This window comes from Azolla caroliniana, unplaced genomic scaffold (assembly GCF_043228905.1).
Source record: "Azolla caroliniana isolate FFs.n. ecotype wild unplaced genomic scaffold, voAzoCaro1.0.p SCAF_15, whole genome shotgun sequence".
Taxonomy (NCBI): domain Eukaryota; kingdom Viridiplantae; phylum Streptophyta; class Polypodiopsida; order Salviniales; family Salviniaceae; genus Azolla; species Azolla caroliniana.
Window position 1 is genome coordinate 12,596,661 of NW_028230450.1, and position 26,982 is coordinate 12,623,642.

At 45.3% G+C, this 26,982-nt stretch overlaps 1 protein-coding gene across 1 annotated transcript; it reads right to left on the reverse strand.

Moving 5' to 3' along the window:
- Nucleotides 1–12,706: 12,706 nt before the first annotated feature.
- On the reverse strand, nucleotides 12,707–13,802 carry LOC147854647 (uncharacterized). Its single transcript, XM_087331572.1, has 2 exons — nucleotides 13,481–13,802; nucleotides 12,707–13,403 (listed from the first exon to the last, which is right to left on the reverse strand). Exons 1-2 carry the CDS (start codon nucleotides 13,753–13,755, stop codon nucleotides 13,079–13,081), a joined length of 600 nt encoding a protein of 199 aa, XP_087187698.1. The 5' UTR covers nucleotides 13,756–13,802; the 3' UTR covers nucleotides 12,707–13,078.
- Between the last annotated feature and the right edge of the window lie 13,180 nt (nucleotides 13,803–26,982).

Sequence of the window (26,982 nt, forward strand, 5' to 3'; positions counted from 1 at the left end):
TCTTACTTACAACTTTGACCATTATTTTATAAGCATTGGTGACAATCGTCAATGGTCGCCAATTATCGAGCGTTGTAAAGTCTTTTTCATCCTTGGGTATTAAATAAATCATTTGTTTGCACATTGTTGTGGGCATTAATCCTTCTGCCATAATGTATTGCATCCCTGCCAACATGTCCTCCTTAATTAGATCCCAATGTTTGGTGTAAAAGTATATAGGAAGTCTGTCAATTCCTGCACAACTTTGTTTGTTCATATCCCCAATTGCATCCCACAATTCTTGCATACATATAGGGGTATTTAGTCAGTCCATCATTTGAGCAATAACTTTCCTTGGTATCCTATTTATTATATTTCTGAAGGCATCATGATCAATCGGTTCCTCTTTGCATACATTTAGTAGTTGAGTATAATAGCTCGTGGCTATTTCGAGCATTTCCTCCTCGCATGTGGTCATTGTGCCATCTATCTTTTTTAAACATGAACGTTGAGTCCCAGATCCTCTACATTTGACAGCTTCAAGAAAACCTTTAGTATGTTAGGTGTAATGGCCCGTAGTTCACAAATTAGGTTATTATTCATACATGTGAACACATTGTTCACATGGACAGGACACCTCCTTTTGTAATGTGAACACACCTTCTTTTTAAGTATAATAGCTCGTGGATATTTCGAGCATTTTGAGTATAATAGCTTGTGGCTATTTCGAGCATTTCCTCCTCGCATGTGGTCATTGTGCCATTTGTCTTTTTTAAACATGAACATTGAGTCCTGGATCCTCTACAATTGACACCTTCAAGAAAACCTTTAGTATGTTGGGTGTAAAGGCCCGTAGTTCACAAATTAGGTAATTATTCGTACATGTGAACACATTGTTCACCTAGACATGACACCTCCTTTTGTAATGTGAACACACCTTTTTTTTTAGGGTTAACTAATATAATCACCTTTTTTCTTGTGTACCAATCAAGGTAGTTGGGTACACCAAAACAAAATCTGCGTGTCTCTACTCTCATCTCTACTACAATTGTTTGTTGGTCGGCTACCCAAAGGATAAAGATCGACAAGTCGGAGTTGGAGTCGGACAACATGAAAAGATAGATTTAAAAAATGTAACTTTTGCCAAGTATAAAAATATAGTAATTTAAGAAATAGGACAATTTTGTATAGTTGTAGGTTCTTGCCGAATAGACAAGTGTATGATCTTGGAAAAGACTTTCAGGTCGCCTATAAAAAGGGACCGAGGGCATTGTAACATTACCGTTCTGTTTAGAGTTTTAATATGGTTTTAGTACTTAGAGTACTTTGGTGTCGATTGTTCTGTTTATCCTTCTATCTATCTATTTACTATGTCGAATGTCAAACCTATACTCTATGTTGAGAATCAAGCTCAACCAAGTGCAATGTGTGAACACACCCTTTGAGAATCTATGATCACTCAAAGGTCAAGAGTCACACTACTACTCTCTACACATTAACTATGTGTCATACAATCATATTCTATGACACATAAGTAATGAGTTCCATATTCCCCATGACTATGAGTCTTCACATTCTCCAAGAGAGAGTAGTTGTTGTAGTGAGTTAATGAAGAGAGAGGGTGACCTTATATAAAGCACCCTTCTCCTACTTCATACAAGTCGGTTGTGACTCCTTGTAATGCTACATTTTGTATCTCATATTCTCCTTCGAATATAACCTTCTTCTATCTTGTGTTTTCTCTTCTCTCATCTCTTTCCTCTCACACATACACATAACACACATCTCTTCCGCTGCACAAAAATCATATCCAATTCTTTACATGGTATCAGAGCGGTTTGGTAGCTCGATCTAGCCCATCTGCGTGTGTTGTGTTCTACGCCGACGTTCAAGAAGAACCGGCTCATCGCTATCGTAGTGTGACTACATTGCTCGTGTTTGAGAGAGAAGGAAAAGAAGAAAGAAAGCTTCATCGAAAATGAATACACAAATAGGGAGTGCTCTCCCTAGCGAGAAGTTGGATCGAAACAACTTTGCATCTTGGGAGTACAAGATGCACCAATACCTTGTCGGCCAAGGCTATTGGAGCTACAAGGCTATTGCACCAATCAACTCGACCTGAAGGACACCGACTACTCAACATGGGAGCAAGCAGCAAGTTGAGTGATGTATTGCTTGGCGACGTGTGTTCATGACCACATGCTCAACTACATTCGAGAAGCCAAGACACCAAAGGAAGCGTGGGAGGATCTACGAAAGATATTCGTTGCCAACACAACAGCGAGAAAGTTTCAACTCCGCCAAGAGTTGAACAACATCCAACAAAGGGATATGTCCATCACAAGCTACACCTTGAAATCAAGGAGCTTTGTGATGCACTCGGCTCGATAAGCGTTAACGTGGAGGATGACGAAATGGTGTAAATATGCCTCGGCGGCCTTGCACCACGGTTCGACGCGATGAGGACCGCCGTAATAGCATGGGAGAATCCTCCCTCTTTCTTCGATCTTCAATCCATGTTGTTGGTCGAAGAAAACCACGTTCGAACAAGGAGCAACGTCTCGAAAGGCCACATGCTTTACTCACACTCGGACGGAGGAAGAGGACGCGACCGTGCAAGAAGAAGCCGATTCAGCCAAGGACGAGGTAGACGAGGTTCGAATCACAAAAACAACACCCAATTTCGGCAACAAGACGGAAGCCATTGAGGAATCTTCGAAAGAAGGGGGAGCTTCCATTCCGTTCCGAGTCGACAAAACTCGATCGAATGCGGATATTGTGGCAAACTCGGCCACCACGAAGAAGATTGCCGAAAGGAGATGCATGAGTCATCTTCCACTAGTCGACAACTCACTAATTATGCCACCAACTCTGACTATGAAGATCATGACAGAATGTTCGTGATGAAACATAGAGTGAATTCTATGTCCGCTTCTACTTCAACTAGTGCCTCCGGTCCGGAAGATGTATGGTTCGTTGACTCTAGTGCCTCGAACCATATGACGTCTCGTCAAGAATGGTTCCGAGAACTTCGAGAACCGGATCGACCCGTTTATGTTGAAACCGGAGACGACACTACACATTTGATTTGGCACATCAGCAATGTTCCATTTAGAAAAGAAGGTAAGCAAACTTATATTAAGAATGTCTTGCATGTACCTACCATTATGAAGAATCTGGTCTTCGTCGACCAAATTGTTGAGAAAGGGATGCAAGTTCGATTTAATCAAGGTGGTTGCTTCATCGAGAAAGAGTGTCGACTCATCGCTCGCGGACGAAGAGAGGGCTGGATGTTCATTCTTGACTCGCACGGGATGAAATCGGCCATGTTTGCAAAAGGCACCAAATCTGACACCGACATAGAGTAGTGGCACAAGTGGATTGGTCACATCAAGATACCTCCAAAAGCTCAAGGCAATGCAAGCGAAAGGACGTCGTCATCGGACTCCTGACCTTCAAAGAGAAAGAGATTGAAGGCGTATGTGCAACATGCCAATTCGGCAAGCAACATCAACACTCGTTTCCGAAGGAGAGGAACGTGAGCAAAGGTGTACTCGACGTAATTCATTCCGTTGTATGGGGACCGGCTCAAACGGCTACATTTGGCGGGTGTTGATACTATGTGGCCTTCATCAGTGACATCTCCAGACACATCTGGATCTACCCCATGCGGCAAAAGAGCGAAGTGTTTGGACACTTCCAAAAATTTAAGAATGAAGTGGAGAAAGCCACAGGCGGACATGTACGATGTCTTCAGTCGGATGGAGGAAAGGAGTACTTCTCCAACGAATTTTCAGCTTTTCTACGAAAAGAAGGAATTCAGTGAGAGTTTTTGTGTCGACATACGCCACACCAAAACGGAGTAGCTAAACAAAAGAATCGGCACATCCTCGAAGTAGCACGGGCCATGCTTATCGAGAAGCACATGCCGAAGTCGTACTGGGCAGAAGCGACGAATATTGTTGTCTACCTCATGAATCAGTGCACGACATTCGAAGTGCATGAGGTTACCCTACATGAGAAGTTTTTCGGGAAGAAGCCTGATCTATCACATGTTCCAATATTCGGCTCCATTACATAAGTGCACATCCCCGACGAGAAGCCTCAAAAGCTCGACCCGAAGTCGGAGAAATGTATCCTCGTAGGATACTCACTGGAGCAAAAGGGGTACAAGTGCTATAATCCCTCTACTCGAAAGGGTCGTGTAAGCCGAGATGTAGTCTTCAACAAATCAACATCATGGTACGAACCCAAGCCGAATCCTCCCGAACCATTTCCACACGACCTGAAATCCACCGAACAAGAGATAGAAGATGGAGATAGACTCGAACACATGTTCGAAGAAAGTCCGATTACAACAAGGCTTAGTGGGCCACAAGAGCCCCCGAGTGACCAAAGCACATCTCGGCCTAGTCCGAAGATGGACAAAGGTAAGGCAAAAATGCCAGAATACGAAGATTCGATCGAAATCGAATCAATTCACTCTCTCGACATCTGGACAAATGGAGCGAAGAAAGCCTTAGTATCTATGAACGAGAACCTACGCTGGTCTACCCGTGAAAAGAACCTCGTAAGCCGATTCGGCTACGATGAGTACATGGCGTATCATTACACTTTTATGATGAAGGTGGTGACAGTACGGGAGCCGGAAACCTTTTCTGAAGCCGTGAAGGACCTGCGATGGGTCGAAGCAATGAATGAGGAGATGCAGACACTCTCCAAAAATGAGACATGGGATCTCGTCCCTTCTTCACTGCACAAGAAGACGATCGGCTGCAAATGGATCTACAAAGTGAAGTATAATGCTAACGGCTCCGTCAACTGCTACAAAGCCCGATTTATAGCGAAAGGATACACACAAACACATGGAATCGACTACGAAGAAACTTTTGACCCGGTGGCAAAGATGACAACTATGCAGATCGTGATTGCACTTGCGTAGCAAAAGGGCGGCACTTGCATCAAATGGACGTAAAGAACGCCTTTCTTCAAGGTGAATTAGAAGAGAAGGTGTACATGGTACAACCACCCGTTTTCGAATCGAACATCTGTCCAAAAGTAGTCTGCCAACTCAAGAAGCCGCTCTACGAGCTTAAACAAGCACTGCCCCTCTTGATCAAAACCCCTCTTGATCGAAACCTCAAACTAGATGTTGATTCCGGCACATACGAGTGCGAGCCAACTTGTTAAGAATTAGGTAAGTAATTAAGGGTTAATTAGTACCTAATTATGTGATTAGTTGATAAGCAGAACATTAAGTGATATGTGTGTGAGGAAGAGAGAGCGGAAGTTACACTTATGAACAACACAAGATGGGGGATGATTAACTCTATATTAAATTAGCAATGAGGTATATATAGATCTCATGTGCAAGGGTGCACATGTGTGAGGATAATATAGGTACAAAAGTGTAAGTCCTATATTAAATGTACTTGGGAGTGGAGGATCTAGAATATCCCACTTAAGTACAAGGTCCTATTTAAGGCGTTATAGTCAACACTTCTAACTAGATTCTATCTAGGTAACTATGAAGTTACATGGTTGACTAAATAACTAAACTAAGTTGAGCTTGATCTGTCAACAAGCCCCCTCAAGCTCAAGTGTGAGGTGTCCGACATCCGCTTTAGCTTTCGTCGGCTTCGTGTCCTTCCGTCTGGCCTTCGGCTTTCTTCACTATTGCAATCGCAGTTCCTCCCCCTCAAGCCGGTGACGAAGGCTTGTAGTGTTTGGGCGAATGTCGACTACTTACACCCATTGTGGGTTATGAGCCGCTTCGGTGGAGCTCTTGGGCTCTTGTTCGGCCGCTACCTTCATCGCGAAGGCATAGTGATGGGCCATGTACTTGTTGTAGTCGAGCCGAGTGACGAGATTCTTCTCTCTAGAAGAGTGTCGAAGTTTTTTGCTCGCCAATGTGAGCGCCTTCTTTACTCCGGGTGTCCGCATGATGGGTACACCAAAATCACTATCTAGTGAGGGAGACGACACATCCGAATCACCGTCGTCGGGGTGATCGACTTCGTATTCAGGCATCTTACCTTTGCCTTTGTCCAAGTTCGGACTTGGTTGCGATGTGTTTGGGTTGCGTGGGGGGGGGCTCTTGTGGCTTATTAAGCCTTGTCGAAATTGGACTTTCTTCGAACATGTGTTTCAAGAGATCTCAATCTTCTACCTCTTGTTCGGCGGATTCCGGGTCAAGAGGAGTCAGAGTCAAAGTTGTCTCTGGTGCGTACCAGGATGCGGACTAGTCGAAGACTAGGTCTCGACTTAGTCGAACCGCTCGGGTAGAAGGGCTGTAGCACTTGTATGCATTCTTCTCGGACGAGTATCCTCTGAGGATACATTCCTCCAACTTCACGTCGGGCTTCGTTCGGGATGCATACATTCGCAACGCTTCCGAACACCTTGAGGTGCGACAGGATCCTGGATCGACTTCCTTCTTACAAGGAGCTTGTAGGGAGTTAACTCATGCACTCCATTGGTGGTGAATCGATTCATGAGATAGACGGCCGTGGATGCCGCTTCGGCCCAATAGAGGTTCGGCATGTGCTTCTCATGCATCATGGAGCGTGCTACCTCGAGTATTTGCTGATTTTTCCTTTCGGCGACTCCATTTTGTTGGGGTGTGTGTCGACATGAGAATTCTCTCCAAATGCCTTCACTTTGGAGGTAGGAGGTGAATTCATTGAAGAAGTACTCCTTTCCTCCATCCGATCATAGGCATCGAATGTGCCAACCGGTTTCTTTTTTGACTTGCTCCTTGAGATTTTGGAAGTGGGAGAACACTTCACTCTTCTTCTTCATCGGGAAGATTCACGTGTAGCGCGAGTAGTCGTCGATGAAGGTGACGTAGTATCGGCATCTGCCGATCGTCCGCATTTGAGCCGGTCCCCATACATCCGAATGAATGATGCCGAGGAGGCCTTTTCTCGCGTAGCTCTCCTTCGGGAATGGGAGTCGATGTTGTTTGCTGAGTTGGCATGCTTCGCATACTCGGTCGACCCGAATGCTGGAAGTCCGATGGCCTTACCGAGGATTGGGCTGAAGTCGAAAGAGTATGCCAAAGATATGATAAGAGGAAGACAAAAATATTGGGGGCAACAACATGGCCTATAAAGGATGATCAATTAAGGATGAACGATGTGGTTGATACGAAGGTCGAAATACAATTCGACGGTACCACGGGAGAGGGTGTGGAATAAGGCAACCTCTTGTTTTGCGAAAGAATGACGGCCAAGGATAAGGTCGATGACTTGAGAGTGGCGAACACCACTTCAAGAACGGAAGAGGGTTTCAGAATACAAGTATCTGAAACATCGGGTGAAAAAGGGGTAAGCATAATTGATGCTTTCATGATCGAGGGAGATAAAGAGTGAGAGGCGGGCTTGATTGAGGAGGCCGCCACGAAAGATGACATCGAATCGGAGGTGGCTATGGATGAATCAATGGCGGATGGCCATATGAAGACTTTCCCACCACTAGTTCTAGACACTTCGGCAGTTGCGTTCGAAAGACAACGTGAGACTGAAGAGGTGGAAGGTGGTGGAGAGAAAACAAAGTTCAAATTCAATGCATACAATGGAGAGATAGCCAAGAAGGTGGCTATGGGTGAAACAACGGAGAACGATAATACCGAGGATTCCTGCCCACTAATCCTAGAGACTTCGGCGGTTGTGTCCAAGAAGCAACATGAGACCGGAGAGACGGGAGATAACAGCGAGGAAGGTAAAGTCGGAAGCCGGTTCGGATGGAAGATGATATGTCTGAAATTCCGATCTAAACGAAAGCACAACAACGCGGAGGTCAGGTCTGCGTCGGGAGAAGCGCGTAATACGGAGCACCCGCTACGATGCAAAATGGAGCATGCACTACGACGCAAAACGGAGCATGCACTACGACGGAATACGAAGCATGCACTACGGCGTAATACGACGCAAGCACTTCGGCAAAAAATGAAGAGTGCATTACAGCCGCACGAGGATCTACGGGCAAGCGCGTATTCGGAGGTCAACATCGACATGTGGGTAGAGCCTACAGAAGGCAAGCGCGGAATGGAGAGAGACAGCACAAGGAGATGCTCAGGACGAGGGGACGATCAAGCCAAAGGAGGAACGAAGGCGGCACGCGATGGGAAAAATCCGGCGTGTGATCAGAATGATTGGGGGCCCAATTGGAGGACCTACGCGGTGGACAATGGAAAGAAGTTTTGGAGGCAAACCGGTCGAGGCCGGTGAAAACAAGGAAAAGGAAACAAATCCGGATGGAAGCCAACCCAAAAGGGGGCCGAATCGGTAAAAACCAATCAACCGAGTCTGAATAGACCGAATACGAATTAGAATGGAAGCCGAATCAACCGAAAGATGATCGGACGAGACCGATTTAGAAATAAACTAATCCGACTCAACCGGAGGTCGAAGAGATCAAGGCTGACGATTACGAGGAAGAGGTCAACCAGGTGCACTACAAAGGATGACAAGGACCAAGTGGGCCAAGAAAATTTGAAGGGTGTTACGAAGGATGAGATCTCGACAAAGGAGGGCTATAACATGAAGATTGTCAACTCTAACGCGAGATTATATGACAAAGGTGGACAAAGTAGGAAGCATGGCATATGCACAAGACATGAAGGGTTATGCTCAAGAGGAGCACGAGGAACCATGACAACTGGCCATGGCCATGCAAATAGTGAATGAAGACTATGGTGGATCAGATGGTGACATTGGTTCAGGTGGAAAGAATGGATATGCTCAAAATGGAGAGACAAAGTCGACATAGCGAGCGAAACGGAGGGTACTACGAGTAAAGGAGAATTACGAGAACTGGTGATTGGGCGGAGCCGGCAACCGGAAACCTGCAACGAGACTGACAATGAAACCAATCGGGCGGAGATCGGACGGAGGAGACTATCGGCACATACCGGAGGATGTGCAGGTTCGGAGGGGGCGAGTGTCGTAGTGTACTTCGTACACTACGTGAAAAACGTATAAAATAACCGATTAAATAAATATGAAGAAATAGAAGAAAATGTTAAAATACGTCATACATGCATAGGGCAAGATTCAAACCTTGCACCTCCATGTTAATAATGTAAAGCTTTACCATTACACTAACACATCATTTATGATAATAAAGTAGATGTTCCACATAGAAAGGTAACTTCACGCTAGGATAAACTTTAGTTAGAAGAAAACGCATGATAAAAGAAAAAGCTACACATGCACATCTAGCGTGCATAAACACTATAGTCGATAAAACGCATCAAGTTAGAAAAAGCAAGATCACTTTAGAAAAAGCATGTTAGATAAAGCATATAGTCTATTGTTAGAGAAAAAACATGGATTATTAAGACTCTCTCATCAATATATAAGGATGGGGAGCACAATGTAATAGGGGGGTGTGAAATATTTGGAAATTGGATATATTTCTAAAAGACACCAATTAATAAAATATATTCGTGGGATTCACGAAATAAACTATACTCGTGGGATTCAGGAGATTTCTATATCCTTCTCTTTCAATCTAAATTCATATTCTTACATAAATATTGATTAATATAATACTTGTGGGATTCACGAGGTTTCTATCTCTCGTTTATATAATCTATTCATAATTAAACTCGTCTCAAATTCTTCCTCCTCCTAGTCCAAAACCCCAGTGGTTCCCACCCGACTCATGCAACGATCTGGCGCCGAAAGGCACGACAACGCAAGTCATTGAACCACTCTTTGTGGGATGTCATATGATGTGAGGCACCGGAATCAAGGAACCACATGTCTTCCGAATTGGAGGTGCTTGCGGAGTCGGAGACTGACATAGAGTTCGCTCTATGCCTCATTATGAATAGTCCACCGTAGTCGTCGTATTCGGAGTTGGTGGCTTAATTCGTGAGTTGTCGACTTGTCGAAGCCGACTCGCTTCTTCTTTTCGGCACTCCTCCTCCTGGTGGCCGATTTTTCCGCAATAGCTGCAAGTTGTGGGCCTCATTTGCCGACCTTGTTCGGCATGGAAGCTCCCCCTTCTTCCGAAGGTTCCTTGATGGCTTCCGTCTTGTTGTCGAAGGTTTGAGTTCCCTTCATGTGATGGGTCAAATCGACCTCTTCTACCACCTTGACCTCGGCCTCGGCCACCATCCGAATTCGAGAAGAACATTTTTCCTTCTGATGTCTTGGTTTTGGTTTGGAAGTGGTTCTCTTCAACCATTAACATTGATTGAAGGTCGAAGAATGAAGGAGGATTTTCCCTCGCCAAGATTTCCGTCCTCAATGAGTTGAATCGTTGTGAAGGCCGCCCAAGCATACTTGAACCATCTCAGCTTTGTCGATGTTTATTTTGATGGAGCTAAGCGAGTCGCAAATGCTCTTGATCTTGGCGGTGTAGTCCGACATGGACATATCTTTTTGCCGAATGTTGTTCAACTCTTGTCGGAGTTGAAGCTTTCGGGCGGTTGTGTTGGTGGCGAACATTTTCTTTAAGTTCGCCCATGCTTCTTTAGGCATCTTGGTGTCTCGAATGTGGCTATGCATGTGGTCGTGGACACATGTTGCCAAACAATACATGACTCGACTCGCTGCTTGCTCCCATGTTGCGTAGTTGGTGTTCTTTGAGTCGAGTCGATTTTCTTGTGCGCCGTTTATATAGCTCCAATACCCTTGGCCGACAAGGTATTGGGTCATCTTGTACTCCCAAGATGAATAATTGTTCTGGTCTAGCTTTTCACTAGGGAGTGAGCTACCCATTTGTGTGTTCATTTTGATGTAGTGTCTTCCTTTTTCGATTTCCTTCACTCGATCACTTACTCGTGCTACGTAGCCACACTATGGTAGCGGATAGCCGAAATTTGTCGTCGGCGTTTCGAACACACAATTTGTGAAGAGGCGGATGGGCTTAGTGGATGTGCTAAACCACACGCTCTGATACCATGATAAGAATTAGGTAAGTAATTAAGGGTTATTAGTACCTAATTATGTGATTAGTTGATAAGCAGAACATTAAGTGATATGTGTGTATATGTGTGTGAGAGGAAGAGAGAGAGGAAGTTACACTTATGAACAACACAAGATGGGGGATGATTAACTCTATATTAAATTAGCATCATCATCATCAAATACAAAAATAAACAATGAGTTATATATAGATCTCATGTGCAAGGGTGCACATGTGTGAGGATAATATAAGTACAAAAGTGTAAGTCCTATATTAAATGTACTTAGGAATAGAGGATCTAGAATATCCCACTTAAGTACAAGGTCCTATTTAAGGCGTTATAGTCAACACTTCTAACTAAATTCTATCTAGGTAACTATGAAGTTACATGGTTGACTAAATAACTAAACTAAGTTAAGCTTGATCTCTCAACACAACTCAATATCGACAACTGATCGGGAGCCTCATCTATCTCACGATCACTCGACCCGACCTTAGCTATCCAGTTGGACCCCTTAGCCAATTCATGCAAAATCTGCGAGATATCCATTTCGATTGCGCTAAGCGAGTATTACGATATGTGAGTGGCATAATGGATTACGAAATTCTCTACAAATCGGCGACCACCAATTCAACTCGAAGGGTACACGGATGCCGACTAGGCCGTCTACATAGCCTATCGACGATCAACCTCTTGTTTTGTGTTCTCCCTTGGTAGCAAAGCGATTTCGTGGAGTAGCAAGAAGCAGCCGATCGTCGCTCTTTCGAGTACGGAGGCGGAATACAGGGGCGCAACCGTAGCTGCATGTGAAGCTGTATGGTTCAAGAGGATTTTGAAGGATCTGGGTGTTCCCATCAAGGATCTGATTTCCCTTTACTACGACAACATGAGTAGTGTCTATCAAGCTCGGAACCCGGTGTTCCACGCATGCACAAAGCATATCGAAGTGCACTATCACTTCATTCGAGAGCACGTTTAGGCCGGAGATGTTGATCTTCAACACATTAACATGAATCTTCAGACCTTGGATTGACGATCCCTGACTTGCCAAGCTTGAGGGGGAGTACAAGAGATAACCAAATACCGCCCGAACCGGGTATGAGCCGAAGCGGACACCGGAGATCATCCGAACCGGATACCAACCGAAGCGGACATCAACAGAAAGGAATTGACCCGAGTTAAGATTGAGGGGGCGTGTTGAGAATCAAGCTCAACCAAGTGCAATGTGTGAACACACCCTTTGAGAATCTATGATCACTCAAAGGTCAAGAGTCACACCACTACTCTCTACACATTAACTATGTGTCATACAATCATATTCTATGACACATAATTAATGAGTTCCATATTCCCCATGACTATGAGTCTTCACATTCCCCAAGAGAGAGTTGTTGTTGTAGTGAGTTAATGAAGAGAGAAGGTGACCTTATATAAAGCACTAGGGATCGGCAACAGTTCGGTTTAGGGGTTTTCAAACCTGAACCAAACCAAACCAAACCGATCCCTAAACCGGTTTCGGATAAACCGGTTTATGAACCGACTTGGTAAACGGCTTGTAAACCGGTTTGTGAACTTCATTACACAATTCTATTACAATTTATCATTGAACTTCATAACACAATTTATCATTGAACAATCCCCCTCCAATATGTTCGAAATGTAGAATGGTTACAAGGCTTAGAGAAAAACAACAAGAAAACATAAAATGTGAAATGCAAGGCAAATTTAACTAATAGATAATTAAAGAAAAACAACGAGAAAAAATTGACCATTCCAAAAATGTTAACTATTCCAATAATTGATCGTCATAATTGTCCCAAGTCATAATATTCCAAAAAATATCACTTGTCCAAGTATAAGTATTCAATAACATCATCCTCGACAATAATCTCTTCTAAATTGATATCTAAAGTATCATATGCATCATTAATATCTTCAGGAATTGGAATATTAACACTATCAAGTAGATCTATCCAAGATTGTATGCACATCTCGGCCTTGAAAGTGCATGAATGCAACCATTGCCTATCGTCGAAGTTATCACGAGCTTCGGAGTTAGCTTCCTCTGAAGGCACTGATGAAGCTGGAATAGCCAAATAATCACATGCCGTTTTATACATCCTTGGAAAAATGGATCTGTTTCAAATCATAAAAAAAGATACTATCAAAATGTGTTCATTAATTACCAACAATAACAAATTTGTTTAATACAACATGATGCAATATAGCTTGAAACCTGTTGGTAGACCACCAATTTAGAGGGTCTACGGAACTCTTCACTCGTGGAACCTTCAAGAAACCTTCAATTTCTGTCTGAGCTGATGATTCATGAGATTTGTCATTGTTCATATCCCAAATATCCAAAAAATCAAACGGAGATCCTTCACATGCATCTTCGGATAGAGAATCTTCGACATTAGGATCATGATATTGGGTTGTCAAGAAACTTTGCACCAATTCTATATTGAGGTCTCTCTCAATTGGATTAGGTGGTTTTGGAATTCTACACTCAAACAAAAGACACTATTAGTAAGAACGAAAGATTAAAAAGGGGGAATTTTTAGTTAAAAACATTAGTACCTCGGGTCAACAAGCATTGCGATTCGAGATGGAATAGATTTAAGGGATTCTTGGTACTTGATTAGATATTGTAAGCATTTGTTACTAGCCTCTTGTTGCACTTGAAGAGTAATCTTCTCAGAGGATGAATCAACCGAGTTCATATCCATAGAAATATATTTATTACAATGTGCTAATAAGTTGTTGAATGCAAGCACGACTATTGAGAGGGTCGGATACTTTGACCCACTCAAGTAATTACAAATTTTAGCAGGCACAAGCAACCATTGTTCCATACTTTGTATATGACTCCAATCTTCTATGGAGAGTGTATGGTACACAAACTCATTAGCAATGACATTGTCACTTGGGGTACAAATCAAGACATCTCTTAATTTTAGGGATTGTTGATACATTATTAGGGTTGAATTCCATCTAGTAATGCAATCTACACATGGTGGTTCATGTTCTCCATTCTCATGCATGGTTTTTGAATATTTTTTAAATATAGCTCTACTCACTTTACTTGTGCGTATAGAATGTAATGTCTTCCTTAACTTCATAGTAGAAGGAGTAATAACTTCTAATGCAGACTTTACACCTAGTTGATATGTATGCACCATGCATCTTAACATATGTGATGATTGTAAAATGTCTTGTCCATGATGACAAAGTAATAACCTAGCTAATTCTTTTGATGCAACTAGAGATTCACTAGCACCGTCAGAAGTTGTAGATAGAAGACGTGAAGAGATATTAAATGATTTTAGACAGGAGAATAAAGCTTTTCCGACACGTTTTCCTACCCCATCTCCCGGAAAGACATCTAGGAAGTCTAAAAGCACACTAGCCGGCTTAGTAGACTTGAAACAAACAAAATGTAAAGTCACGGGATAAAATCCTTTCAAACTGTTGTTTGTCCACCCATCAAATGTTATAGCATATCTAAAATTTTGTGAGGACAAATAAGTAATAACTAAATGGCGAAGAACAACATACATTCGTAACACTAATCTCTTAACTGTACGAGATGATTTAAGTTGATAAGTGGGCAAGACTTCATGCATTAATCTCTTAAAACTAGAAGACTCAATATGTGCATGAGGTAGCATTGATGTGACTATGTATCTAACAACAGTACTATCAAACTTCTTCTGTAGAGTACGAGATATAGTTAATGTAGATGAAGTAGCATCTATGTTACTTTGGACAAGAACATTGCTAGAAGTTTGTGGTTGTGATGTGCTATTAATATTATGCTTATCTAATAAATGCTTGGCGATAGAACCTGTAGATGTAGAGCTTGCCCACATCAAGTGACAATAGGCACATCGACGCTTATATGCATCTCCATCCTTAATGGAGATCATGTGTTGCTCGGTCCATGAAGTTCTTTTTCTTGCCTTTGTTTTGCCTCTAGGGGCTGATATTGATGTTACCTCTTCCATATCAATGTATGTTACTCTACCTATAAAATTTAGGTTATAAAAGATAATGAATTCTTTTGAAATGTCCTACTCTAATCATGAGTTATTACATTGTGCCACATTGTGGCTCAATTTGACTATATCATTATTCATATATGTGCATAATTATATTGTGAATCTTACTTCATATATGTCTACATTGTAGACTGTAGTGACAAATTACAATGATTGTGGGTGTTACTTCATATGAGCCTTGAGGTAAAGTAATTTTAAATTGACTATAGTCTGTAATATCATTATTCATATATGTGCATAATTATATTGTGAAATTATGTGAATCTTACTTGTAGGCTTTGTAAAATAGATGGAATAAAGCACTTTGTAGGCTTGGAAGTTGGGAGTCGGGGTTGCACGATGCACGCAGGCGGCAACAACAGGTCGTCGTCTTCCACTTTCTAGTATCTACTATGCAACAGACCTCTCTCTCTCTCTCTCTCTCTCTCTCTCTCTCTCTCTCTCTCTCTCTCTCTCTCTCTCTCTCTCTCTCTCCATCTCCCTCTCTCTCTCTCTCTCTCGCGTGCGCGCATGCGCGCGCGCGTCTGTGTCGATGGACTGGTCACTGTCTGTGTCGAGAGTCCTATTACCTAAGTCCAAGTCGTCTGTTTGTGTTGAGCAATGAGATTCGAGAGACTAAAGTCTTATTACCTAATTAGTAATACCTAAGTCATCACTTTGGAGTCTGTGTGTACACAGTTCACTCAGCACTGTAGACAATAGACTCATGACTTGTGACCACTGACTACTAGTTAGAACTTAAACTCTTGACTAATTAGAAGTTAGAACATAGACTTTAGTAATAAACTGTAGTTACTAGTAATTACTAATTAAATCACTTAAACGGCTTAGCCGGCTCAAGCCGGTTTGGCGAGGCTCAAGCAAAGCCGAGCCGAGCTCAAACCGTTAAGGCAGGCTCAAGCCTAAACCGAGCCAAGCCGAGTCGCTAAGCTGCTAGGCCATTTTCAAGCCGGCTAAGCCAAACGGTTTAGGCTTGAGCCGAGCCGTTGCCGATCCCTATAAAGCACCCTTCTCCTACTTCATACAAGTTGGTTGTGACTCCTTGTAATGCTACATTTTGTATCTCATATTCTCCTTGTGAATATACACCTTCTTCTTGCGTACTTCATTTTCCTTTCTATCTAATCTATCTATCTTGTGTTTTCTCTTCTCTCATCTCTTCCTCTCACACATACACATAGCACACATCTCTTCCGTTGCACAAGAATCATATCTGATTCTTTACATGGTATCAGAGCGGTTTGGTAGCTCGATCTAGCCCATCCGCGTGTGTTGTGTTCTACGCCGACGTTCAAGGAGAACCGGCTCATCACCATCATAGTGTGACTACATAGATCGTGTTCGAGAGAGAAGGAAAAGAAGAAAGAAAGCCTCATCGACAATGAATACTCAAATGGGGAGCACTCTCCCTAGCGAGAAGTCGGCCCAGGCTATTGGAGCTACATCAAAGGAGCATGAGAAAATCGACCCGACCCGAATGACGTCGACTACTCAACATGGGAGCAAGAGGCAAGCCGAATGATGTATTGCTTGGCGATGTCTGTTCACGACCACATGCTCAGCTACATTCGAGAAGTCGAGACGCCAAAGGAAGCGTGGGAGAATTTATGAAATATTTTCTCCGCCAACACAACCACGAGAAAGCTTGAACTCCACCAAGAGTTGAACAACATCCAACAAAGGGATATGTCAATCACAAGCTACACCTTAAAGATCAAGGAGCTTTATGATGCACTCGGCTCGATAAGCGTCAACGTGGAGTATGATGAAATGGTGCAAATATGCCTCGGCAGCCTTGCACCACGGTTCGGCGTGATGAGGACCGTCGTACTAGTATGGGAGAATCCTCCCTCTTTCTTCGATCTTCAATCCATGTTGGTCGAAGAAAACCATGTTCGAACAAGGAACAATGCCACAGAAGGGCACATTCTTTATGACACTCGGATGGAGGAAGAGGACGCGACCATGCAAGAAGAGGCCGATTTGGCCAAGGACAAGGCGGATGAGGTTCAACTCACAAAAACAATGTTAGGAATGGACCAGCCACGACTGGTTACATGTTCGTATTCATGTGCAGAAATCAAGAACTAGTACACAGACAGTAAAAGATGAAGACAAAGAGACAACGATATTTTATGTTGAAAAACCGAAATGGGAAAAAACCATGGGGGTCCACAAACCCTGAGAAAACAGATCACTATAGTAGAGAGGAAGTACAAATACGGAACTCGGAGGCAACGACCTCGAGTTGTCCTTCTTTTGATAGACGGCTACAGACTTACACTCTCACTCTCTCATTCATGGTTACAAAGGCAACTACCTCGTTCTAACTTTGCAATAATGATCATGCACACCTATAAAGTTTGCCCTAGTTGCTAATAAACAAAAGCAACTTTTTGGCTATTTACAAGTATAGCCCCCCAAGAGGCATTTTAGACTATTTAAAATTATAGTCTTCCGAAACGATTTCAGTTTTCGATATCGATATCGATTTCAATTTCAATTTTTGTTTCGGTTTCGGCCTCGGCCTAATTACCCTTGTGTCCTCGATGTCGGTTTAGGCCTCGACCGAGTTACTCACCAAATTGGTTCTTCTCTTCCCATCTGGAGGAACCTCTTTCCCAACAAACTCCCCCTTCACTCCGAGATGGGGTACTTCACCAAACCGGCTCTTTGTTGGCACGCGTTTAGCTTTTCGGTTGACAACACCTTCGTCAGCATATCTGATCCATTTTCGAGCGTGTGAATCTTCACTAGAGAAAACTCCTTTTCTTCTACTCGCTCTCAGAGCCAATGATATCTTCTCTAGATGTGTTTGGTCCTCGAGTGGTAGGCGGCATTTTTCGCAAGGTGGATGGCACTCTGGTTAGCACAATGGAGTTGGAATTCTTCTTGCCGAATTCCCAACTAACCGATAAACTCCTTCATCCATATGATTTCCTTGCCGGCTTCCGCTACGGCCATATATTCGGCTTCCGTGGTCGACAACATCACAGCCTTCTGCAGCCTCGATTGCCACGAAACAACTCCCCCTGTATAAGTGATTACGTGCCTGGTGTAGATGGGTGGGGGGTGGAGCCAAGATCGGCTCCATCCCCCTCCCAAGGGGGTTCGAATGTGAGAGGAGAGAGGGAGAGATGCACAGAGAGAGAGAGTGAGAGAGAGGGAATCGAGACTGATACACAAGTTGAGGGTAACTTCAATATATTTCTCTCTTTTCATGCCCCACAGGTGGGGTTTAAATAGTACAAGATCTCACCATTACAAAAAGCCGAGTGGGGGTAGTTACACCTACTTACCCCACCTAACACTCACACATTCACATTTCACCTTCCACATTATACCTAACCCTCCCATACACCTATACGGGTAACACCCTGATGTTGATCAGCTTGTATCCATATCAGCCGACATGTCCGAGTTAGTATAACCTTCCAGTGTGGGGTTACTCGAACCGAAACGAAGACACACGTTCGAGGTGCCTTTTAGGTACCGAAGTATCCACTTCACGGCAGCCCAATGCTCTCTTCCGGGGTTGCTCATATATCAGCTAACCATGTTGTAAAAAAAGAATAGCGTGCAGAAGCAATAGAAAACCGAACACAGAAACGCAGGTTTAATGGAGAGCTTGAATATACGCGCAGGAGAGAGAGAGAGAGAGAGAGAGAGAGGGAGTGCATACAAAAGTCAATTAAAAAATAATACACACAGTCTGTACATAGGATGTGCTTAGTGAGCACCTTTATACAAGTCCATATGGATTGACAGAAGTACTGACACATACTTCAATGCTCATAAGTGAGCTCTACACTAACTCCGAAAATATATTCCTACGCGGAATATCTTTCCAACGGCCTCGCGGTTTATGCACCGCAACGGTTTATGCACCGGTCCGGCCTAACTGATCGATCCCAACCGATCCGGTTCTTGGCTTGCAGAGTCGATCAGGCCAATGTTGAGCTTGTATCTCAACACTCCCCCTCAAGCTCAACTTGAGGTTCCATCCGCTCTTCCAAATCTACGCTCTGGTTGCTTCTGGCTTCACGCCTTGCTCGCACTCCTTGACCTGTTCGATTCCGCGCACCTCGACCCTTCCGATCGGCTTGCGTGCTCATACGGCCCTTCTTAACTCCGTTGATGTTGCGGTGTTGGCGCTTCTTCTGCTGCCTTCTCTTCCGCTTGGCCATCAGTTGATTCGGCGTATCCGAATCAAACATCTGAACCGACTCGACTTCCTCCGATCGGTTTTCACTTTCGTCCGAGTTGGCTGTCTCCAACTCGTCTTCGGTCTTCTCGCCCTTGATGGCTTCATCTCCCCCACGCTTGGTTGGCTTCGGCTCTTCCTTTTGACTACTCCCCTTATGTCCGCTTTCAGAATTTTTTGCGGATTTGCCCTTGGCTTCTTTAGTCGATCTGAAATCAAATTCGTCATCCAACTCGGCGTCGCAGTCTTCCGGATCTTCCCTCCACCTTCCATGGTCATTCGGGACATCTCTCCCCCTCAAGTTTGGCACATCGAGGTGACGAAACCCAAGCGCACCCGAGAATTGCCGCAACTTGTCTAGACCAAGAGGCTTGGTGAAGATGTCGGCAGTCTGCCGATCCGTCGAAACATACTAAAGTTCGACTTCACCGGAGAGGACACGCTCACGGACGAAATGGTAGTGTACCTCAATGTGCTTAGTCTCGGCGTGGAAGATGGGGTTCTTTGCTAGCTGGATGTTGCTGAGGTTGTCGCAGTAGATTGTCGTTGGATCGGATACCTCCACCTGCAGATCCTTGAGTAGCCGCTTCAACCATATGGCTTCGCATGTCGCGGCAGCCACTCCTCTATACTCAGCTTCGGTGCTCGACAATGCAACTATCGCCTGCTTCTTGCTACTCCACGTGATCACGGCACTCCCAAGAGAGAACGTGAAACCGAACGTAAACCGGCGATCGGCGACGTTGCCAGCCCAGGCGGCATCGGTGTAGCCGACAAATTCCAGGGTTGTACTGGTCCGATATAGTAGCCCCCGGTCCTTAGTGCCTCTTACGTACCGCAGTACACGTTGCGCACATTGAAGATGCTCCTCAGTAGGTCGCTCCATGAACTGACTAATCACCCCGACCGGGTAGCTGAGATCTGATTGGGTGATGGTCAAGTATATAAGGCTTCCGACTATCTGTCGGAACCTCATCGGGCCGCATACCTTTCCGGAATCGGGGCGAAGCTTGACGGTTCTATCCAAAGGAGTCGAGACGGACTTGCAGTCGGCCATCCCGAATTTGAAGAGCATACTCAGCACATTGTCGTGTTACTACGCGCGTGCATGTAGAAGGGGCGGGACCATGGGGGTCTCAGACTAGGGAGAAAGGGATTTCGAGAAAACAGACTCTGGCACGTCCCAGAGGCAACCGAACACGAGAGAGAGAGAGAGAGAGAGAGAGAGAGAGAGAGAGAGAGCAAGCATGCGCACGACACCGACTCTTATACACAGGAAACAAGGGGCTATGCTCCTGACACCACCAAATACACCAATATGCACAAACTGATATGAGTATGTACATTACAAGTGAAAAGATACAACCCCGGCTTCGAGCCGGGCTACGCTCGACAGAAGTTAACCCTAACGGAGCTTTGCCGCCATGGCTGCGGTGCCCACTTCTTAGGAGGAGAAGAAGAAGAAGAAGAAGAACAGGAAGTTACTAACCCTGGAAAACAAAACGACCCTCGACAAAATGGTATATACCCTTACGACTCAAAATGAGCAACCCCACAACAAGAGACCCCTCCCTTCCTTTTATAGCCCAAGGAGGGAGGGACATGTGCACATGTTGCACACCACCAACTTGCCCATTCCACCCTGGTTTCACATTATAGCCGGAAATCTTCACGACAGCGTAATGTCGTTGGCTGATTAGTATGCCTTCGGGGGTGCAGATCACTTCGATCCGGAGGAAGTAATGAAGGTCCCCCCAGATCCTTCATGTCAAATTGACACGAAATATGTGGAATATTACTCGGCCACAACCGAGTCTCAGATTGTGTCGTTTAGAATCGAAACACCGAGAATGGGAATGGAGGGTAAATACACGTATATGCACACACACTGTACTATTTCCTTCATCCATAATATTTCCTTCTCCCTAAACCGGTGAGAACCGGAGATGAGTACCCGGCAAGTACTCATATCCCATCCGGAGGGACCGAAATCCTAACATGCTCCCCCTTCACTCCGGTATGGGATGCCTCGTCAGTCTGATCCGCTTTCGGCATGCGTCTAGCTTGTCGGGTGTTAGCACCTTGGTCAGCATATCCGAACTCTCGATCTTCTACTTGCTCCCAGATCTAGTGGTACCTGCATTGGATGTGCTTCGTCCAGGAATGGTAGGTTGCGTTCTTTGCAAGGTGGATGACACTCTAACTGTCACAGTAGAGCTAGTATTCTTCTTGCTGGATCCCTAGCTCTCCGATGAAGTCCTTCATCCATAATATTTCCTTGCCGACTTCAACAGCTTCCATGTACTTCGCTTCCATGGTTGACAACGTAATCGTCTTATGCAGCCTCGACTGCCAAAAACGGCCTCGAATGTTGACTGGCTGGTATCCACATCAGCCGACATATCTGAATCTGTGAAATTGTCAAGTTGGGGTTTACCGGAGCCGAATCGGAGACACATACTTGAGGTGCCTTTCAAGTACTAAAGTATCCATTTTACCGCATTCTAGTGCTCCTTGCCGGGATTGCTCATAAACCAACTCACCACTCCGACTGCGTATCCGATATCCGGTCGAGTACACACCATTGCGTACATTAAGCTCTCGGCTGCAGAGGCATATGGTATCTTCATCATATCTGCCTTCTTTGCCTTCATCTTCGGGCTTTGCTTACCGGATAACCTATAGTTTTCCAGGAGTGTCGATCCGACCAGTTTCGCATCTAACATGTTGAACCGCTGAAGCACCTTTGTCACGTACTTCTCCTGTGATAGCCACAATTGCTTCTTTGACTGGTCCCGGATGATATGCATCCCCAATATTTGTCTTGCCAAATCCAAGTCTTTCATTGAGAAGGTCCAGTTAAGGCCCTTCTTCAGCATCCGAATCTTCGCTTGGTCCTGTCCAACAATCAACATGTCGTCCACATATAGGAGCAATATCAGGAAGTCTCCTCCGTCGAATTTCTTCACAAATACGCAGTGATCGGCCTACGTCTTGTGGTACCCTTGATCGTTCATGAAGGAGTTGAACTTACGGTACCATTGCCGGGGAGCTTGCTTTAGTCCGTATAATCTCTTCTTCGGTCGGCACACCAGGTGATCCTTCCCTTTCTTCACAAATCCTTCCGATTTCTGCATATAGATCTCTTCTTCGAGGTCGCCGTGAAGGAACATCGTCTTCACGTCTAGTTGCTCTACCTCGAGGTCCATGCTTGCCGCTATACTCAACACCATCCGGATGGAAGTCATCTTCACTACCGGGGCAAATATCTCGTCCAAGTCCACTCCCTTCTTCTGTTGGAACCCCTTCACCACATTCCTGGGTTTGTACCTTGGGGGGTTTCCGGCATCTCCCGGTTTCAACTTGTACACCCACTTATTCCGGAGTGCCCGCTTTCCTTTTGGCAACTCGACCAATTCATACGTGTTGTTCTCATGTAGGGAATCCATCTCGTCCTGCATGGCACTTAACCACTTGCGGCTATGGGTGTCCTCCCTTGCTTCTTCGAAGCTTTCCGGCTCCCCCTCATCAGTTAGCAACATGCGCTCTACATTCGGAAATCTCCGGTAGACCCTTTCTCTCTGAGAGGATATCTCTGACTTCAGTTTTCGGTAACCGGCTCCTACGTTTGTTCTTCATCTGAATCCGATTTGGGATCTTGGCCGGTTCTGGTTCCAACTTCCTCTTCTTCTTCTGCCGGTTCGGTATCCTCACCGTAGCCGACCGGTTCTTCGAGTGTCAACCAGCTCTTGTTCGGGTAGGTCCGAATCTCATTAAACCGATCCTTACTGGTCAACTCAGAGTTCGTTATCTTCTTCTCCGACTCCCAGTCGGCAAGGGTCTTGTCCTCCATGAAGATAATATCTCGACTCCGGAACACCTTCTTGTCGACGGGGGTCCCACACTCAGTAACCGAACTCATCATCGCCGTATCCAAGGAATATGCAAGGTTGGGACTTTGGATCCAACTTTGCTCTCCGGTCCTTTGAAACATGCACGTAAGCGAGACACCCGAACACCTTCAGATGCGGATAAGACACTTCCTTACCGGTCCACACTCTTTGCGGCGTGTCTCCGTCCAAGGGTACTGAGGGTGATCTATTTATCACGTATGTCGTTGTCATCAGTGCCTTAGCCCAAAATGTCTTGGGTAACTTGGCATGTGCTAGCATACTCCGGACCCTCTCCATTATGGTCTGGTTCATCCTCTTGGCCAGCCCATTGAGTTCCGGCGTCTTCGGCACGGTAAATTCGAGTTGGATTCCCTTCGAGCGACAATACTCCTCGAACTGCCCCCGGTATTCTCCTCTGTTATCTGCTCAAACCACCTTCAGCTTCCGGTCGGTTTCTCTTTCCACTCTTGCGTGGAGCTCCTTGAAGACGGATAACACCTGATCCTTCGTCTTCAACAGTGTGGCCCACAGCTTCCGGCTGTGGTCGTCTATGAATGTCACGAAGTACTGCGATCCGGCATGTGACTTCGTGTCCACTTGACACACGTCAGTATGCACCAGCTCTAGTGGTGCATTACGTCTCATCGATGGCCTTGAACGGAAGGAGGTCCGGTTTTGCTTACTGGCCAGGCAGTCGGTGCAACTCTCAAGAAGATGCACATCCTTCACTGGAATGAGGTTGTCATCGGCAAGCCTCCTCATCCCCTTCTCGCTCATGTGACACAGTCTCTTGTGCCACAGCTCACCAGCAGTGTCGGATGCCACGTTCACTTCTTCCCGGCATATACGGGCATTCATCAAGTACAGTGTGTTGACCTTCCGGGCTCGAGCAACTATTAAGCTCCCTTTGCAGAACTTCATGACACCGTTCCAGATGCTACCTATGTAGCCTTCATGATCTAGCCGACCGGCTGATATCAGGTTTAGTCGAACCTCCGGAACGTGTCGGACATCCTTCAACAGCAACTTGCATCCGGTTGATGTCGTCAACAACACATCTCCTTAGTGATGCGCCATGTACTCGTTGTATCCAAACCGCACAACAGGGTTCTTCTGGCGGGTAGATCGGCGTAATTGCTCATTAGCCGATGTTGAGGCTTTCTTGGCGGATGCGGACTTCGCTCTCGAAGACCTGTCATCACTTCCCTCAGAGTCGAACTCACGTCGATCTGACTCGTTCCTATCCATGCCGTAATCCGACACCTTCTTCTTCCCTTTTTCTTTGCGCGTAAGCCGTCTCCTCGGCTTCCTGCGCGGGGAATGCACGACCGAGTCTCCACTACTTGCCGGCTCTTCTTCAGACTGGTCAAACCGACCCAGTCGCCCATTCGGTCCACTTAGCCGAAGCGAGATCGGACTCTCTTTGAGGGTCCTGATTTCACCCTCATCCGGAGGCACTTCAGCCTTGTTGACCTCATCATTAGAACTCGGATCCGGAGATCCAGAGTTGGAGTTGAGGTCCGGAGTCGGAGGCAAGTACTAGGACACGGACTCGTCAAACACAATATCACGGCTCACGCGAGCTATTTGGTTCGGGGGTTATAACACTTATAACCCTTCTGTTCATCTGAATAGCTAACTAAGATACACTTCTCAGCTTTTGCATCCAACTTCCTCCGTTTCTCCTTCGGCACATGATCTTTCTTCCTGTTTCCCTTTCGACGAACCTCTTGAGGTCCCGAAAACAGTCGAAGACATCACTCTTCTTCTCAATGAGGTAGATCCACATGTGTCGCGTATAGTCATCGATGAAGGAGACGAAATATCGACTCCCGCCAAGACTAACGTTCTGTGATGGCCCCCATACATCGGAATGTATCAAGTCGAGCTTGGTTTGGCTCCGGTTAGGCTCGTTAGGGAAAGGAAGTCGGTGTTGCTTCCCTAGCTGGCAGGCTTCACAAATTGTGCCTTCCGGCCACAAAATTTGGGCAATCCGAACACCACCTGAAGTCGTTGATAGTTGACGTGGCCTATCTGCTTATACCATAAGTTAATATCTGACTCGACTTTTTGTCCTTTCGCGAACATTGCGGTGCCACCGTCATTAGAGTCGAGGATAAACATCCTCCCGTCTCTGCGCCCTTGCGCAATAACTCGGCCTTCTTCCTCAATGAAGCACCCGAGATGCGTAAACCAAACCTACATCCCTTGGTTGACGATCTGTCCGACCGACACCAGGTTCTTCGTGATTGTTGGAACGTGTAACACGTTCATGACTTTCCCTTTCTGCCCGACATGGCTTAGCGGAACTTCACCGACATTTGCGATCGGATACGGAGTGTCGTCTCCGGTTGCGACTACTCCTGGTTGCATCGGTTTCCCCTCATTCTTCAGTCAGTTCTCGATTTTGCCAAGTATTAAATTGGCCGTCTGGCTCGGATTCGATTTAGATCGATTCGGCCAAGCATCGATTCGGTTCGATTCGGTAGTTGGAGCCTTATTCTCAATCTCCCAGTCGACTATTGTCTTTTCCTCCATGAAGACAATGTTGCGGCTCCTAATCACTTTCTTCTTGGCTAAGTCCCATAGCCGATAGCCAAATTCATCATTGTTGTAGCCGAGAAATATGCGTGGCCGAGATTTCGGATCCAACTTCCCCCTCTGGTCCTTTGCCACATGCACATAAGCAAAACAAACGAACACACTCAAATGTCGGTACGATACGTCTTTGCCACTCCACACCCTTTTTGGAATATCACCGTCCAAGGGTACTGAGGGTGATCAATTTATCACGTACGTTGCCGTAATCAGCGCCTCACCCAGAACTTCTTCGGTAACTTAGCATGTGCAAGCATACTTCGGACCCTTTCCATTACGGTCCGGTTCATTTTCTCGGCCAACCCATTTAGCTCTGGTGGTTTCGGCACGGTATACTCAAGCCGGATTCCTTGATTTCGGTAGTATTCTTCGAACGGTCCACGATACTCTCCACCATTGTCCGTTCGGACTGCCTTCAGTTTTTGGCCGGTTTCCCTCTTGGTCCCTCACTTGGAACTCTTTGAAGACAGATAACACTTGATCCTTCGTCTTCAGCATGGAAGCCCACAACTTCCAACTACAGTCATCAATGAAGGTCACAAAATAATGTGAACCACCATGCAACTTCGTGTCCACATAGCATACGTCTGTGTGCACGAGTTCAAGCGGCATTTTCTTCCTCATCGGGGGCCTTGCTCGGAAGGATGTTCGATTTCGCTTTCCGGCCAAGCAATCTGTGTACTTCTCAAGTTGCATGTTCTTCACCATAGGAATGAGGTTCAACAAACTTTCGCATCCCCATCTGGCTCATATGGCACAACCTCATGTGCCACAGTTCACCGATCGTGTTGGATACCACGTTTGTTTCCCCTCGGCATATTCGAGCATTCATTATGTACAATCAAGCCACAATCAAGCTTGATCAAGCTCGAGCCACAATCAAGCTTCCTTGGCAAAACTTCATGACACCGTTCCAGATGCTACCTGTGTAGCCTTCATCATCTAGCCGACCAACTGATATTAGGTTCAATCGAACCTCCGAAATGTGTCGTACATCTCTCAACACGAGTCTGCACCCGGTTGAGGTTTCCAAACACACATCTCCAATGTCGACGATTCAGCGTGCTCCTTCATTTCCCATCTTTACAGATTTGAGGTCTCCGGCTCTATAGGATGAGAAGCACTTTTGGTCAGGGGTTAGGTGAAACAACACACCCGAATTGACCACCCATGTCGATTCTTCGCCTACAAGATTCACTTCGTTTTGCTCACTGATGAGCAACAACTCCTCACTCGCGACAATTGTTGAGGTGTTCGTCCTTCTGGGATTTTCTTCGGCTTTACACCATTAGCTCCCCCTTTCTCCTTTCAAAAGTGTCGGCTATT

Coding starts and splice junctions, on each gene's coding strand:
- LOC147854647 (XM_087331572.1), bottom strand. CDS start 13,755: ATGGAACAATGGTTGCTTGTGCCTGCTAAAATTTGTAATTACTTGAGT. Junction 13,404..13,480: donor GCAATGCTTGTTGACCCGAG/GTACTAATGTTT, acceptor GTTTGAGTGTAG/AATTCCAAAACCACCTAATC.